At 42.9% G+C, this 17,614-nt stretch overlaps 1 protein-coding gene across 2 annotated transcripts in view; it reads right to left on the reverse strand.

Annotated features, from left to right (window-relative positions):
* Window positions 1-1,463: 1,463 nt before the first annotated feature.
* The window catches only part of pnpla7b (patatin-like phospholipase domain containing 7b), a 329,041-nt gene continuing 312,890 nt past the window's right edge, over window positions 1,464-17,614 (reverse strand). For both annotated transcript variants that reach the window (XM_059994311.1, XM_059994312.1), the window contains exons 34-36: window positions 15,876-15,957; window positions 13,483-13,587; window positions 1,464-6,906 (exon numbers count right to left, since the gene is read on the reverse strand). In XM_059994311.1, coding sequence (XP_059850294.1) covers window positions 6,905-6,906; window positions 13,483-13,587; window positions 15,876-15,957 — 189 coding nt within the window. In that variant the 3' untranslated portion in view covers window positions 1,464-6,904. The remainder of the gene's footprint in view (window positions 6,907-13,482; window positions 13,588-15,875; window positions 15,958-17,614) is intronic.

Below are 17,614 nucleotides of genomic sequence, written 5' to 3' on the forward strand. Positions count from 1 at the left end.
CCAATTCTAATGAAAGATCATTGACCTAAAACATTCACTCTGTTTTCACTCCACAGTTGTTGCCTGACCTGCTGAACAACCCCAGTATTCTCTCTTCCTATTGCAGGAATAAGCCTATGTGGTTCCCCTTCTGAAAAGGGGGGACTCATTAGCAATGCGGTAAAATAAATCCTATCATTGTAAGCTTACTTATGATGTTAAGGTCTTATACTATCAACCAACTGGTTGATCGTGAGGTTTTTATGAGGTTGGCAGAAAATCAGCACAAACTGTTTGGAAATTTGTGGCAAATTGAAACCCATATGATCTCTCTTCACCACTACAAGTCATAGGATGATGAACAGTAACAACATCAAGTACTGTTGCTCACACTGTAAGTACATTAACATGCTCCAGGCCAAAAGCAATAAAGCTAATCTCAGAGGGGTAGAGGGGCAAAGTTTTCCTGTGCAAAAGTGCTTCTTACAGGGATAACTCAAACAAGGTCTTAAGTTGAATTATTTACACATTCTGCTGGAAGAACTCGAGGTGTTGGGGGGGGGGGGGTTTAAAAGCATCCGTGGGAGGAAAGGAATGGAACCAGGGTTTGGTGGGTGGACTGTGTTGAGCATTTACAAAGTTACAGGGCCCTTGGGCATTGTGAGCTGTTACAGTGGATTACAACATGCACCAGGAGTACTTGTCTGGCCAGAATTACCAAAGCTTGTTATGAAGAGTTCACTCCCCCACAGCCTTCCTGCAAGAGCCAACTGAACAATGGAAAGATTGAGTAGAGCAGGATTAATGTGCAGAAATAGTGACTGTACCAAAGTGCAATTTTTATAGAGTACTTGACTGGCTGCTGGAAGGAATCGTAATGGTGTGTATTAAGCTGCTCTCTGCAACCTTGGAGCACTTCGCCAAGTTGCCTGTGTGTGACTAAGTGCTTCAATTTTTCTAGAAATATACAGCAGAGAAAGAGACCGCTTAGCCCAATATCAGAGATAATTAGACAACACAAAGTAAATGCTACAAAACTTGACAAATATTGGGAGAACGACATTCCCCCTCCCCCCCCAAAAAAAGTACAAGAGATTATAATTTATCAGAACTCATTCGGGTCGTCTTTCTCCAGGTACTCTGATGTGTGATGCATCATAAGCACCCTTCCTTTTATTTTCAGATTTATGGCATTGGCAGTTTTTATTTTGGCTTTTCACACAACCCTTAATCAAAGATTTGCTCCCATCAAAAACTTCTTCCCAATCCTCATTTCTTCCAAATAACATTTAAATTTGTGTAGACGAAAGTCAGACTCTAACGGCTACAAGCTCTGTATTTGTGTCTCTGTAGCTCAAACATAGAACAATGCAAGCTGGCTTTCTCCTGTCTTCTGAATTTCCCTTCTGTTTTACAGATGTGATGTGTTTATGAGTCCCAAATTTTGTCTACGATTTTTAAACAAGTGACTTTAAGACAAGGAACAATGAAGATCTCATCTTTAATGGATCTAAAAGGCACGTATGCTCAGTGTAAACACTGAAGGTAAATCACATGTTAATTACATACAGACTTCATACAAGAATAGCTATGTAAACTGTGATAATAGTGGACAATATATTGTGGCAAAGCTTTTGTCTAACAAAAGTCTGACTCCATTTATAAAATGCTGCACAGTACAACCCAGAATCCATCCAGTGGTAAATGCTAGCCAGGTGTTTGGAACTCTCCTGCATGGATAAAGCTGATGTTTCCTTTTGCTTCTTCCCTCTCCTCTCATGACCTTGGCAGTTACAGGCAACTCGCTGGCAAACATAGGCCAGCCTGAGCTAAATGGTGAGATAACATATTTTGGAGGTGTTAGGTGAAGAAGTTGATCAGAACTCGGGAGAATGCTTGATAAGACCATGAGGACTGGATGTTCAGTTAATCCAAGGGACGGACTTCAGTAATGATGATTTGCCTGTTCTTTGGACTGAATAAGTAATCTAGTGAATCCTTGACCTTTGACACAGAGGAGAATTCTACTACTAAACCAAACAGGCAGCTAAAGGGACAGGCTACAATTAGGGTACAGTTTTTGCTGGCCTTATCATACTTTGGCATATTGCTCAAGTCCTTATGAGCTTAGACAGATAGAGCAGATTCATTCTGATGGTATCACAACCTGCATAACTAAACTTAATTCTTGGCTCCCACCTGAGAAGGTTAGTGGTCACCACTGGAAAGCCATGTCTAACATCAATCGTACTTTCCTTTAGTTCATTCACTGGATTTGTGCGATGCAGAGATTCCAACTCCCCAAAACACACCAGTTCAACTGCAACCCAACTGTAATGTAGTAGATTTGAAACTGGATTTGAAAAATAGGCACAAGCAGGCCACAACATGCTAGCTGATCCACTAACAATGCAGAACTTGTGAACACCACACAACAATATACAAGGCATTTATTTAGACAATAAATATTCTCATGGTTTAAAGAGCTAACAGTCCTTATACAGGTAACAGATGACATTCATCTTTTTCCTTCAAACTCAAGTAGTAAATACACAACGGGACAATGTTATTTGCTGGGATTTACTGAGACTATACAAGATAGAATGTTAAATACAATAAAGGAGCAGAGGTATGCTGGATATTAACTGGTATTTATTTTTTCCCTTTTTCCCTATCCTCATCCTCCTCCTAGTAACGCTAATGGATTTCCATCTTGGAAAATTCTCTGCTCCCTGCTTGCCGTCAGAGTTCAGGAATTCAAGACTCAAGCCGCTGCATGGGGCCAGACGGTAACCTGACAAACCCTCCCTCAGCAGGAGAGCCAGACTGAGCTCGTCTACCACCATGTACCTGACTGCGACCTTGTTGGCAATTGGACCACGTGGCTCCAACGCAGTTTTTTTATATATAGACACCATATTCTCAGACACTTTGGCAGCAGGTGGGCAGATAACGCAGCTGGGATGGCTGCACAGGAGGACACTAATTCCCTGTGATGGCGCCTCACAGAGCAGCTTTTTTGGTTTTTTGTTTTGTGTCTTTGCCCCTCCTGTTACGCTTTCCACTTGATTTAGATCAAGGGAGGTCCACGATTAATAAGACCCACAAGCCATTGCTTAAAAGTGATGGCATGCCCTTCCCCTGCACACCATGCCTTACAGAAAGAAAAAAATTAGCACAAATCAATTAAAAGTGGCCTAAATGTTCTAAAATCTATAAATGGTAGAATAAGCACATATTGGAACTTTGCTTTTTATGACCAGCCTTGAATGAGAGAGGGGTCATTCTTCCAATGTCAAGGCACTAGACACCAGTTAATGTCCACCATTCTCTGCACCAGCTACCATTCAATAATGATAAATATTGCATTGATTATTGCAACAAAATAAAAAAAAATCCCTTAACCCAGCCAGAGCTGGGGTGGCTGCACAGGACATATATTCCCTGCGACTGTTCTTCACAAAGCAGTCTATTTGGCTTTATGTTTTGCACCTCTGCCGCTGCCATTAAGCTTTCCACTTGTTTTAGGACTCTGATTGTTCTCCAGAGAGGCAATTTGTCCAACATGCCTGACCCTTTCCACTGACGGAACGGTACCCTGCCAAGGTTCACCATTAATGGCTCACGTGTAGACTTTAGCGCTATCTTTTAACACTGTTTTTTAAAACAGCAACTAAGATACGCACGAGTAATATAATTGCCAAGACTCCCTGCGGCTTCATCCTATTCAACAGGCTCCTGTGACAGGAGATGAACAGTTGTCGCAGTGTGATATCTGCAGACACACTCAGTCCCAGCACACTGTAAATCAGAGTTGCTGGAAGGTAAACATATCTTTCACTCAGTCCCACAGGCAATAGATCAGCAGGCTGATCTCCAGTTTGCAAGGAATCAGGGAAAACTGCAATGGGATGTCCATTGCTTTAAGGTGTAGGTGGCGTTGTGTTAAAGGGAGCTCCCCTCTCTGCCCCATTCGACTGTAGGTTCCAAAGTGAGCTGAATAGAAGCAGTCGCCATGGGCCATCCTGTCTGAGGGGCGATTAGAGTCGATTACTGGTGTGCTCTGCAGCTGGGGGCGGTGGGGGTGTGAAAGTGGTGAATGGGCAACGGCTGCATCTGCACTCATTAAGTCCCATTAACTCTGATTACTGAAGACATTCGAATCTCTGGCCAATGTCTGTCATGTAAAGTGGATGAATATAGGATACTGAGGGGTAATTAAACCCTAGTGTTTCAGACTGGCTGCAATATGAGGTAGATTCCCAGCTCTCGATACACTGAGATGCTATACAATGTTAAAGCAGTTCATGTACTGAATGATCACTCTGTTGATCTGGCTGTAGGGCACAGTTAGATGAGGAGAGGACACAGAGAAAATGAGGCATTGGGGCAGAGTTGAGGCTGCCAATTAGCCACAATGATTTTTAGATTCCTTGTACTATTTTGCTTGTTATCCAAGTCAACCAAACAACTCTTCATCTACCAATTCAAGTCTGGATTGAGCTGATCTGGAGTCAAAGGTGAATTTTACCCATCAACCACAAAGGACTATATGTAGTGGACATAAACCAAGAAACTGACCAGTCATCTCTATTTTACATACAATCACTCTTCCAAGAAACAGCTTAGTGTGAAATTGAACCTTCAAACAGCAAGGACAAAGGACAATACATGAAATGTAATCTGTGTTCAGCCCATTTGCAGCCTGCCCTGCCCAGACCGAGGAGTCCCTTCCCACCTTCATCCGTGACACTTCTTGATGACTTCAGTTACTGGCCCTGATTGCATCATTTTCATTGTAGATGTCCTGTCCTTATACACATCTATCCTCAATCATGAAGGCCTTAAAAGCTGTCCGATTCTTTCTAGACAACAGACCCAATCAGTTCCCCTCCACCACCACCATCCTCTGTCTAGAGAAACTAGTTCTCACCTTCAACAATTTCTCTTTCAACTTGTCCCATTTTCTCCAAATCCAAGGTCTAGCCATGGACACCTGCATAAGCCCTGACTATACCAGCTTTTTGGTCGACTATGTGTAACAGCCCATGTTCCAACCCTGCAACTTCAATTCTTTGAATACTCTTCAACTCCTCATTGATGACTGCATCAATGTTCCTTCCTGCACCAAAGCTGAGCTCATCAATTTCATTAACTCTGCCTCCTACATCCCACATCCACCCTGCCCTGAAATGTTTTGGCCCATCTCTACCCTCTCACCTCCAACTCTGGAGACAGATTATCTACAATATCTTTTATAGACCTACTGACTTTTACAACTATCATGATTATTCCCACACTATCATTTATAAAGATGCCATTCTGTTTTCCCAGGCCTCCATCTCTGCTGCATTTGTTCTCAGGACAAATCTTTCCACTCCAGAACATCAGATACTCCAGAACACCCCTTCTTCAAAGAACAGGAGTTCTCTTCAACTATCATCAATGCTACTCTCACCGCAACTCCTCCATTTCCCACCATCTTAAAAGGGATAGGGCTCCCCTTGTCCTTTTAACTACATCCCAGTTTATCAATTTCCATAACTTACTCCATTTGCAATGGGATCATACCACTTAAGCACATCTCTTCTACCCACCGCCCCCCATTCTCTGCTTTCCACAGAGATCACTCTCAATGTGACTCCATTGTCCACTCATCTCTCCCCTCCTTGCAAGGGCAGAAGTGCTGCACCTGCCCCTACACACGCTCCCTATCATTCAGTGCCCAAAATAGTCCTTCCAGATGAGCAACGCTTCACCTGTGAGTCTGCTAGGGTCATCTACAGTGTCTGGAGCTCCTGGTGTAGCCACCTCTATATTGGTGAGACCTGACATTGATTGGGGGACTGCTTTGTTGTGCATCTTTGTTTCGGATGCCACAAAAGGCAGGACTTACTGGTGGCTGCCCATTTCAATTCGACTTTCCAGTCCCATTCCGACATGTCGTTCCGCGGAGCAGAAAGGGAATTCTCCAGTCAAAGTCAGTTTTTTGACAGGAATAACAGTGTCATGGCAACGAGTGACAAATCATGAGCAGGTGATCAGAGGAGGCTTGGAAGGTGGGGAACAGGTACTGTCCTCTTTCATCTGAGACCCACTGACTCATATTGCCCCCACTGGAAGCAAACAAAGTAAGGCTAGGGAGAAGGAAGCATGATTCCGTTCTGAGTGCAGCGGACAGAGGTCCGTCTAATATGGCTCAGTCATTTCAAAATGAAAAAGACCACAAAGAACAAAATAAAAGGGCAGTGTTTTTCAAGCTGCTTGCACGAGGCAGGTCTGGGTGAGACTCATTTCATTTCCCAGCAGTCCAGGCAAGAGGGATGTGAGCATTGCACAGGGAAGGAGGGATTAGAAGCTCCTGGTACGTTGCACAGAAGCCAATAAATCTTCCCTGTTACTGGACCACTGGTCCTCCAAAAGTGCATTGTGAAACAAACTTAAATCGTGCTGGACCCTGCATTTAAAACACAGCTACCTTGCAAATGTTATGACACTATAGGGAGATAAATGGAATAATTTAAAGTACTGAATGAGTTACAGTATTTTTACTCTTCTGGCAACTATCTGTTGATGGGGTTGGAAAGTGAGGTAAACTTGCGCGAACTCGATCTGAAAAACCGTATACATTTAGGCTACGGACCTATCCCCAAGGCTTCAACTTCACAAACACATTAATTGTTATAGAGTGTGGAGGTAACGTGTTCATGACCACCTTCCTTCCATTCTCCTCCACAAAATGTCGCAATACTCAGCCGTAAACAATTAACATAAAAGGCAGTGGGGCAAGGAGCATCAGAATTCCAAACAAGTAAACCCTAAACTATTAGGGATGTAGCTTCTCAAAGTTGATGGCTCATTCCATTAGGCCACAGTGCTCAGAACTTCAGAAATAGATTTCCTCTGCTTGAATCCACTCTCTTCATCCTGTAACACATTAAGAAACAGTCAGTTACATTATGCTGAGAAACCTATCTGCTGAACTTTAAGAAAGCCTATAAGCTCTTGATCTTACATTCACTTTGGCCTCATTGTCATGGCAACAATATAAAGGTTTCTATTTTGCAAAGAACATCACGATTCAGCAGACAGCAGAAAGGAAGTTTTCTGAGGTGCAACCTTCATTCAGGTCAGAAATTGTACAAAACCCTTGATGTCTAACTTACTGGGGGTTATGGTGGACCCCCAGTGTGAGACCCAAGGACAGGGCTACTGTAACAGCAGAGAAACAAAATATTTGCCTCACTGTGTTTTTATTAAAATATTAGAGGGGGCTATAAGTGTCACACGGATTAAAGGTTTGGAACAGTATTTACAATGGTGCTCAAGGTATAACTAAGTAATCCACTGTCTCAGTATAAACAGTATAAATCTTCATCTGGAGTGGCAGGTCAATCAAGGTTAACCAGAATGGCTGTTAAGGAAATGTAATTTCCGAATAGCTTGTCTGAATGTTTTCAGAAGATAAAATGGAGAGAGTTGATGAGAAAATAATGATGTAATCTGCTTGAATTTGACATGGTCCCACATGGCCGGCTGTTCAAAAAAAAAAATTCAAGGGATCCAGAAGAGAGGCCAGTTGGATCCAAAATTAGCACAGTGGCAGGAAGCAAAGAGTAGTGGGTGACAGGTGACGCACACAAAATGCTTGAGGAACTCAGCAGGCCAGGCAGCATCTATGGGTGACAGGTGCTTTAGGAGCAGAAAGTAGTTACCAATATCCTGCCTCTTTTTTTTTGTTGCGTGCATTAAAACCAACCTAAATATAGGGGGCATGGTAGAGATGTTTGCAGATGATCTTATCAGTTGTACAGGAAAGGGGCAACAGAAATTAATGTGGAGAAGTGTGAGGTAATGCTCTGTGAGGAGCAGCCTGGAATGGGAAAATGGGAGGTTATTGAATGGAGAGAAGGAAAAGAGGGAATCTGGAGTGCACATCTAAAGATCCAGACAGATCAACAAATTGGTTAGCTTAGAGGAGGAGATATGATAGAACAATATGCAATACTCACTAGAACACAGCTTGCAAAAACATACATTTCTGGGCACCACATTGTTGAAGAGGATGCAGAAGTTTAAAGGCCAAGAATATTGCGGAGAAATTGATTATCTTGTGCCGTTTTCTTTGGAAAAGAGGGGAGATTATAAAATTATGAGTGGCTTCTGTACAGTAAATAAGAAGTGTCCATTTTTCAGAGCAATGAAATCAAAGCCAGGAGACAAAGATTTAAAGTAACAGGCAGAAGGATAGGGGAGGGGTTGAGGGGGATTGAGGAAGGAATGTTTCCACCTAGGTGGTGACAGGTATCTGAAACACATGCTCAAAGGAGGGAGATTCTTCATATTGCAGGAGGTTTGGATATGTATGTGAAGGGCTTTGACCTATGGAGTCTACAGATCTAGTGCTGCAAGCTGGGACTAGCCTTTGACTAGTGCAAACACGATGGGCCAAATGACTTCTTTGTGTTGTAAATCTGGTGTGATTCCTTGACTGTAGATCCTCTCATGGTGCAATTACTAATTAGCCAAGTTACCTTTTCCATCTGTTCCATCATTGGAATGATCTTTTACAGATTCTCTTCTAAATTGGTCCCATGCTCACAAGGAAATGATCAGTACAAAGCAGGAATACAGTGCAGACCTGCGAAGGAGTTATTAAGGAGATGGCTCTTCAGAGGACTTTGGCGACAGATGCAGCAAACAGTGGTGTTTGGGAAGCTCTGTCCTGAAGCAAGGGGTGGGAAGGGACTGCAGCTTACAGTAAGGATAGAGGAGCAGGGCAGCCATTTCTTATCCATAGGATCATTTGTCTGTGGTTTCCCAATTAACTCAATGCACAAAAATAAATTCACATTTCTGCCTTGGACCATTTTGTACTAAATATTTCCTCTGGATTAATAAGCATCCTGTTAGTATAAACAATCTCTTTCAACCTATTCTAAACCTGTTCCGACTTGCAGAACTCTATTATATTTCCCCTTATCCTTCCCTGCTGCATATTCAGGTTAGTTTATTATGATACACATCAGGGTGCAATGAATTTGTTATTCATGTAAAACTCAAAGAGCAATAAGCACAATGAAAAATACAACTAAAAGCTCAAAACAACAGAATGGTGCAAAAACTCCAGTGTAGTCTGAGGTAGTGCATAAGAAATCAGGATCACTTTTAATATCACCAGAATATGTCGTGAAATTTGTTGTTTTGCAGTAATAGTACACTGCAATACATAGTAATAAAATCTATAAATTACAATAAAAGATAGATAGGTATATATATATATATATACAAAATAAGAAGTCAAAGTCACTTTTTATTGTCATTTCGACCATAAACTGCTGGTACAGTACATAGTAAAAACAAAACAACGCTCCTCCAGGACCCTGGTGCTACATGAAACAACTCAAGGCTACACTAGACTAGACCTACACAGGACTACATAAAGTGCACAAAACTGTGCAGGGCAGTACAATAATTAATTAATTATAAGACAATAGGCACAGTAGAGACAAGGAAATCTGCAGATTCAACCAGTCCTGACGAAGGGTCTTGGCCCGAAACATCAACAGTGCTTCACCTTATAGATGCTGCCTGGCCTGCTGTATTCCACCAGCATTTTGTGTGTGTTGCTTGAGGCACAGTAGAGGATGATTTAAATACATTTAAAAAGCAGTGCAAAAAGATGGAAAAATACTGAGGAACAATTCTTGGATTCATTATCCATCCAGAAATCTGATGGTGGAGAGGAAGAAGCTGTTTCTAAAGTACTGAGTGTGTGTCTTCAGACTCCTGTCACAAACAAGAGAAAATCTGCAGAAGCTGAAAATCTGAGCAACACACACAAAAACACTGGAGGAACTCAGCAGGCCAGGTAACATCCATGGAAAAGAGTACAGTTGATGTTTCGGGCCTTCGGCAGGACTGGAGAGAAAAAGCTGAGGAGTAGAGTTAAAAGTTGGGGTGAGGGGAAAGAGAAATACAAGGCGATAGGTGAAACCTGAAGGGGGAGGGATGAAGTAAAGAGCTGGGAAGTTGATTGGTGAAAGAAATACAGGCTGGAGAAGGGTGAAGAGGACAGAAGGCCATGGAAGAAAGAAAAGGAGGGAGGAGAACCAGAGGGAGGCAATGGGTGGGCAAGGAGGTAAAGAGAGCTAGGGAAAAGGGGATGGAGAAAGGTGGAGGGGAAGATGGGAGGCTTTACTGGAAGTTCCAGAAATCTTGATGTTCATGCCTTCAGGTTGGAGGCTACCCAAATGGAATATGAGGTGTTGTTCCTCCAACCTAAGTCTGGCCTCATCACAACAGCAGAGGAGACCATGGACAGGCATACTGGAATGGGAATGGGAAGTAGAATTAAAATAGATGGCCGCTGGGAGATCCCATTTTTTCTGACGGACAGAGTGTAGGGAGACAAGTACCTCAGTGGCCATCAGGCCAAGACTTCTGGATCTTTGATTGACCTTTAGGCTTCAAACTTTGGCATCTACCTGGACATCACACATCCCCCACGCTAGCCTTTGACGGTGGAGGGGAGGCCTAGAGGCCAGCCTGACAGGTGTTGTGTCACTGCCAAGCCCTGTCCCCTCTCCCCCACCACTTCCTTAGGTCAACAACCAATTCTCGGGAGTTCCTGGTGTTAAAGGGCTAAGTTGTTCTGACACCATGAAACAAGGTTTACCATCTCTTTCCTGTGCTCTATCTCTTCGCTGTTGTTGATCCAGCCTTTAACAGTGGTGTCATCAGTAAATTACAGATCGAGTTGGCACTGTAACCATGAATACATAGAACATAGAATAGTACAGCACATTACAGGCTCAGCCCACAATGTTGTGCCGACTCTCAAACCCTACCTCCTATATAACCTCCCACCTTAAATTCCTCCACATACCTGTCTAGTAGTCTCTTAAATTTCACTAGTGTATCTGCCTCCACCACTGACTCAGGCAGTGCATTCCATGCACCAACCACTCTCTGAGTGAAAAACCTTCCTCTAATATCCCCCTTGAACTTCCCTCCCCTTACCTTAAAGCCATGTCCTCTTGTATTGAGCAGTGGTGCCCTGGGGAAGAGGCGCTGGCTGTCCACTCTGTCTATTCCCCTTAATATCTTGTACACCTCTATCATGTCTCCTCTAATCCTCCTTCTCTCCAAAGAGTAAAGCCCTAGCTCCCTTAATCTCTGATCATAAGCCAGGCAGCATCCTGGTAAATCTCCTCTGTACCCTTTCCAATGCTTCCACATCCTTCCTATAGTGAGGCAACCAGAAATGGACACAGTACTCCAAGTGTGGCCTAACTAGAGTTTTATGGAGCTGCATCATTACATCGCATCTCTTAAACTCTATCCCTCGACTTATGAAAGCTAACACCCCTGGTGTTTTCCATGTCCTAGTTTTTACAGAAAGTGGAGGGTGGATGAAGTATTTTGATCCATTCTCACCAACTGAGGACTGCTGGTCAGAAAGTCTAAATAACAATTGCAAATGGGGGCCTCAAATTAAGATCCAAGAGCTTAGAGAATAGTTTATTAGGTATTATGGTGTTGAAGGATACGCTGTAATCAATCAAAACACCCTTACATATGCATTCTTACAGTCTAGGTGGTCCAGAGCAGAACATAATGCAAAGATGATTGTGTCATCCATAGACCTATTTTTCTTGTATACAAATTTCAGGAGGTCCAAATTGCCTGAGAGGCTGGGGCCGTTATCAGTCTTTCAAAGAATTTCATTATGGTTGATGTTAGAACTACTGGTCGATGGCCGTTGAGACAGTACCCTTGGGGGCTCGAGTGACGGAGGTTTCCTTGAAGCAAATAGGGACAGTAGACTTGTGAAGTGAGAGGGTGAACATGTCAATAAAGAGATATAGTCAGTTGACAGTTTACCTTCTTGAAAGCAGTTCTGACTTCTGCCACTGAGATGTCAGAAAGAATCAGTGGGGGAAATTTGTTGGTCTCCTCAAAATGGGCATAGAAGACATTGAGCTATTCAGGTGGAGATGTGTTGTTGTTAGGGATCACACCTGGCTTTGATTTATAGTAAGTAATGGTATGCAGGTCCGAAGACAGTTGCTTAGCATCTACCTGACTCAATTCAGGCTCTAGCTTGCTTTTGTATTCTCTCTTGGCATCCCTGATTGGAGAACAAACTAACTTTCATTGTATGGTGGGGGTCATGTTTCCTGAAAGCCTCGGTTCTGGACTTCAGTAGAGAGTGGATATCCCTGTTTATCAAAGTTTCTGATTAGGATAGATGCGATTTCTCTAATTCCTTAAATGTTACAGTTCATGCCCAGATGTAGAACAGGAGCATCAAATTAAAACGTGATGCCCAGTCATAGCAGGAAAAGTTGCCAAAGCCTGGTCAAAGCAATGGTTACAAGAAGCTAAATGCAAAATGATCAGAGTTTTGCTGTTTTTAAGGAAAAACCTTAGAAGACAAAGATGAGAGGACATGGAAAGCATCAGGTAAGAAATTGAGCTCAGGGCTAAGGCAAATGAGAGCAATGGAGCGTTGGTGAAAATAAGGAGCCAAAGCTGGAAGGAGTGCAGGGATTTCAGAGAGCTGTAGGGCTAGAGAATCCTGGTATTCCAATTTTCTTCCTCTCTGCTTTGAACAAGGATTTCTTTATTTTGCCAATTCATTGGAACAGAGGAGCTAAACATCTGAGCCAGCAAACCACTTTGCACGGAGGCTTTGGGCCAGATTCAATGACCAGATATTTGACATATGGGACTAATCCAGGCTGAGACTTGCAAGCATCGATACTGAGAGTCTGGCTGACTTCTTTGTGCATTGGATAAACTTTAAGTCTATTAAGTCTTTGTGAAATTGAAAGCTTTGACGGTTAATTATCTCTCATGCTCTGCTTCAGTCCTTCCACTTTTTAAGAGACATTTTTAGATCAGGCAATCTTCTCTTAAACAAAATATTGATTCATATTATCTTTTAAAGCAGCTCTGCCCCCTGCCTCACTGAGTGGCAGATCACTTGCCATTTTTCAAAGGTGGCAATACGAGTTCCATGTTATGTCATAAAATTTGAACACTAGAGGGGTCCACATCAAACGCCTCTTGTGAGTGGAGTGGGCAGATTAAGGACAACAAATGAGTTAAACAAAACCAAAATTTGCCCATTTGGCGGGGAGGGTGGAATGGAAAAGAAGTTTGAGGCAAAGTTTAGAAATCAAGAACCCTCTCCTCCAAAAGCTGTGGGTATTGGAACAACAGGAACACTGAAGATTCAGTCAGATGCTTATTAAGAAAGGATTTGAAAGGGTGAGCTGTCAGCCCACATTCTGTGTGCATTGTCTACCGAGGTTGTTTTGAAGGCCAGGACCTCTCTTTGTATAAAACAACAGAATCAGAGATAAATTCAAAATATGCAGCAGCCTTTCAGGTTTTCAAGAGACAGGTAGCTTTGAATGAGCTGAATGTGGTTTTGGTCTTGACTCAGAACTGATGGGACTCAAAAATCAGTCAACAAAAAGTCGATAATCTTACACTGTTCATCTTCATCTTCATTCTGCTCACTAGGGACACCATCATAGTCTTCCCTCTCGGTGTCGCAAGCATCCTCTTCATAGTCGGTCTGGTAGTCAGACTCATCTGCAGGGCAGGGAGCAAACGCTGTGTTAAGGTAGAGCACTGGCAGTGTAACCCTAGCCTGGGATTTGGAGTGAACAGCCCTCTGATAGTCCAAGGCCAATTAACAACAGTCACAGAGTGGCACTCACAACTTGTACGTAAACTGTCAAAGTAGTGACTCACACTGCAGTGTAAACCACACTTCTACAGTGTGTGCCAGGCCCCAGATCTGTCGACTACTTTTAAACATGCTAGAAAATATTTTCTCAATAGACAAATCCTGTTTTGTTTTGCCATGCTGGTAAAGACGCTAATTCTGCCTGGCTCTCTGAAAGTTCTCCACTAATCACCTAGGGTCCCACTCAATGTGCATGAGCCTAGCTATGTACTCTATCCCGCTCTTTGACAATGGCAGTCATTGTAGCCGACCCCGATGGTTAAACATGCATAGCTCATCATGAGATACAAAGCTTACCAGAGAGTCTGGGTGTGTTCCCTACTAGGAATCAGTATCAGACGACACAGGAACAGTCCCTCAGCCCATATCGTCTGTGCTGACCATCTTACTTATGCATACTAATTATATTCATCAGTACTTGGTCTGTAGCCCTCTGTGCATTGGCGATTCCAATGCTTGTCTAGTTAGTTCATAAATGTGATACCACTCTCTATACCACTCTCTAAGGCAGTGTGTCCCAGCCTCTAACCACACTAAGCAGAAAAATTTCTTCCTTATAAACCCTCTACCATAACACTGTGCCCTCTGGTTACAGATACAACTATCATGGTGATAAATTTACTACAATCCACCCTATCTATGCCTTTGTGGATTAAACTTCTAACCAGGACCCCCACATGCATTTTGAAAGCAGAGGAAAGATCTCTCAACTGTTGACTGAGCTAATCCACTGCAGGTCAGGGGCAGGACCAGAAAATGGTGCTGGGGTGAGGGCAGGTTCAGGTGCTGATTTTCTCTGGCACAGTACACACAAGAGGAATAGTTACTGGAAAAAGATACCAAGGGGAGTCTGTCACTGGACCCTATCTTCAGCCACAGTTTGTAGGGCAGCGAACCAAAATATTAAACAAATATTGCTATGACACCTTCTACCTTTCAACGTTTTAAAAATAATAATAAATATTTCACACAGAGAGTGAAGAGAGCGGTAAGTGAGCGGTTTGGGGCAAGAGGCAGAGGCGAGGGCTAGAAGGTTGAGGAGAAAAGGTAGAGGGTAAGATTGAAGCTGACAGTGAGGATAGAGTGTGAAGATGTGTCCTGGAAATACAAGGGAAAGGGAATCTATGCAAGAGAGGAAGACACAGACGTTTCACACGTGTGCAATGGAGAATACATAGTGTGACAGAGAGCACTTGGTAAATGCTCTCCTTACCCATACGAACGTTGCCTTGTCATTCTGCTGCCGTTGCTCTGAGCATACACAATTCAATGCCTTTCCTGGCAGAGTCTCATAATGGGTCCCACACTGAGCTAATGTGTTCAGATTGGCTTTACGGTGCCTTTCCCACCACACACGGCAAAATGTTTCATTTCTTTAGTATTGGCAATGTGTAAATGTGTGTTTATTGTTTGTATACTGTATTTAAAGGTCGATACTTCTGTAACATAATTGTAAATACATTCTAATTCATGTGTAGTCTTAAGTTAACTTTGTGGGTCATTAAAGATGGTGTGTCCTGGTTCCTAATAAACTGGACTCAGTGCTCTCAGTGAGGACGAGAGAGATCAGGGGCTGCCAAGAGTTCACACTGGGCAAAATAGTACAGAGTGATTTATGTATTTTTTGATAGATACCTTTTTGTAGATATTGGCAGTTTTCTTTTCACTAATTTTTTTAAGTTTGTATTTTGACGGACTTAATAAGAACCCATGTACTAAAGTGCTAAGCGACTCCAGCCAATTTTTCCTTTAGTCATAACCCACATATCTAACCAACAGGACAGTGCCAGGTCAGGCACTCAAACAGAAAGAGTGCAATAAGGAGAGAATACCAACATCGATCATTTGACTTTCAAACTAGGACACAAATCACTCATTAGGGTGAGTAATGAATTTTTTAACTTAAAAATGTTCTCAGGCTTGTCCTGTTAAACAGAAGCTGGCAGGAAAGAAGGAAAACGGAGAGTAAAGCTATCAAACAGATAAACACATGGTAACAAATACTGCGGCAATGTTGGGAGCTGAAGTTAATCAGTGGAATAAGCTAAATAAGATGTATGACAAAAAGACCACAGAACACAGCACAAAACCTTTGTGTAGTGTCTGAAGCAAAAGGGAGCTTGTTACTCACCATCTACAGCAAGTATTTTAGCAGGTTCGATTCTGGATACTATTTCAGCCAGATCAGTGAAGGTGGTGTTCGGACAAGTAACCTGCGGGAAGGATATACCAAGTTATATAGAGCTGGAGAGAAATAGGAAGACTTTTCTTCAGATCATCTTTGATACTGTGTTGGAGAACCATTGATGGAGAAGATCCTGAGAGACAGGATTTATGAACATTTGGAGAGGTATAATGTGATTAGGAATAGTCAGCATGGCTTTGTCAAGGGCAAGTCATGCCTTAAGAGCCTGATTGAATTTTTTGAGGATGTGACTGAACACATTGATAAAGGAAGAGCAGTGGATGTAGTGTATATGGATTTCAGCAAGGCATTTGATAAGGTACCCATGCAGGGCTTATTGAGAAAGTAAGGAGGCATGGGATCCAAGGCACATTGCTTTGTGGATCCAGAACTGGCTTGTCCACAGAAGGCAAAGAGTGGTGGTACACTGGTTATATTCTGCATGAAAGTTGGTCACCAATGGAATGTCTCAGGGATCCGTTCTGGGACCCTTACTCTTTGTGATTTTTATAAATGACCTGGATGAGGAAGTAGAGTGATGGGTTAGTATACTTGGTGATGTCACAAAGGTTGGAGGTGTTGTGGATTGTGTGGAGGGCTGTCAGAGGTTACAGCGGGACATTGATAGGATGCAAAACTGGGCTGAGAAGCGGCAGATGGAGTTCAACCCAGGTAAGTGTGAAGTGGTTCATTTTGGTAGGTCAAATAAGATGGGACAATACAGTGTTAATGGTAAGACTTTTGGCAGTGTGGAGGATCAGAGGGATCTTGGGGTCCAAGTCCATAGGATGCTCAAAGCAGCTGCTCAGGTTGACTCTGTGGTTAAGAAGGCATATGGTGTATTGGCCTTCATTAATCATGGAATTGAATTTAGGAGCCGAGCGGTAACGTTGTAGCTATATAGGACCCTGGTCAGACCCCACTTAGAGTACTGTTCTCATTTCTGGTTGCCTCACTACAGCAAGGATGTGGAAGCCATAGAAAGGGTGCAGAGGAGATTTGCAAGGATGTTGCCTGGATTGGGGAGCATGCCTTATGAGAATAGGTTGAGTGAACAGTCTCCATCCTTGGAGTGATGGAGGATGAGAGGTGACCTGATAGAGGTGTATAAGATGATGAGAGGCACTGATCGTGTGGATAGTCAGAGGCTTTTCCGCAGGGCTGAAATGGCTGCCACAAGAGGGCCCAGGTTTAAGGTGCTCGGGAGTAGGTACAGAGAGGTGTCAGGGGTAAGTTTTTTTTAAAACGCAGAGAGTGGTGAGTGCATGGAATGGGCTGCTGGCAATGCTGGTGGAGGCGGATACGATAGGGTCTTTTAAGTGACTTTTGGATAGGTACACGGAGCTTAGAGAAATAGAGGGCTATGGGTAACCCTAGTAATTTCTAAAGTGGGGACATGTTTGGCACAACTTTGTGGGTTGAAGGGCTTGTGTTGTGCTGTAAGTTTTCTATGTTTCTATGTTTGTAAACTAGCAGTAATAGAAACACTATGTCTGAGAGACTGTCATCAAAATATATGAAGCAAACTATTACTGTCTCTCAGGTGCTGTCTGGCATGCACTGTGCATAACCAGTACTTATTACCAATGTTTCATTTAGAATTCTCGGCATGGTAAATTATATACATTATTATTCCCCCCCCCCCCCCAACTTCATCAAAGGCTCTCAAAATAATCTTCATTCAT

This window comes from Hypanus sabinus, chromosome 18 (genome assembly GCF_030144855.1).
Source record: "Hypanus sabinus isolate sHypSab1 chromosome 18, sHypSab1.hap1, whole genome shotgun sequence".
Lineage (NCBI taxonomy): Eukaryota > Metazoa > Chordata > Chondrichthyes > Myliobatiformes > Dasyatidae > Hypanus > Hypanus sabinus.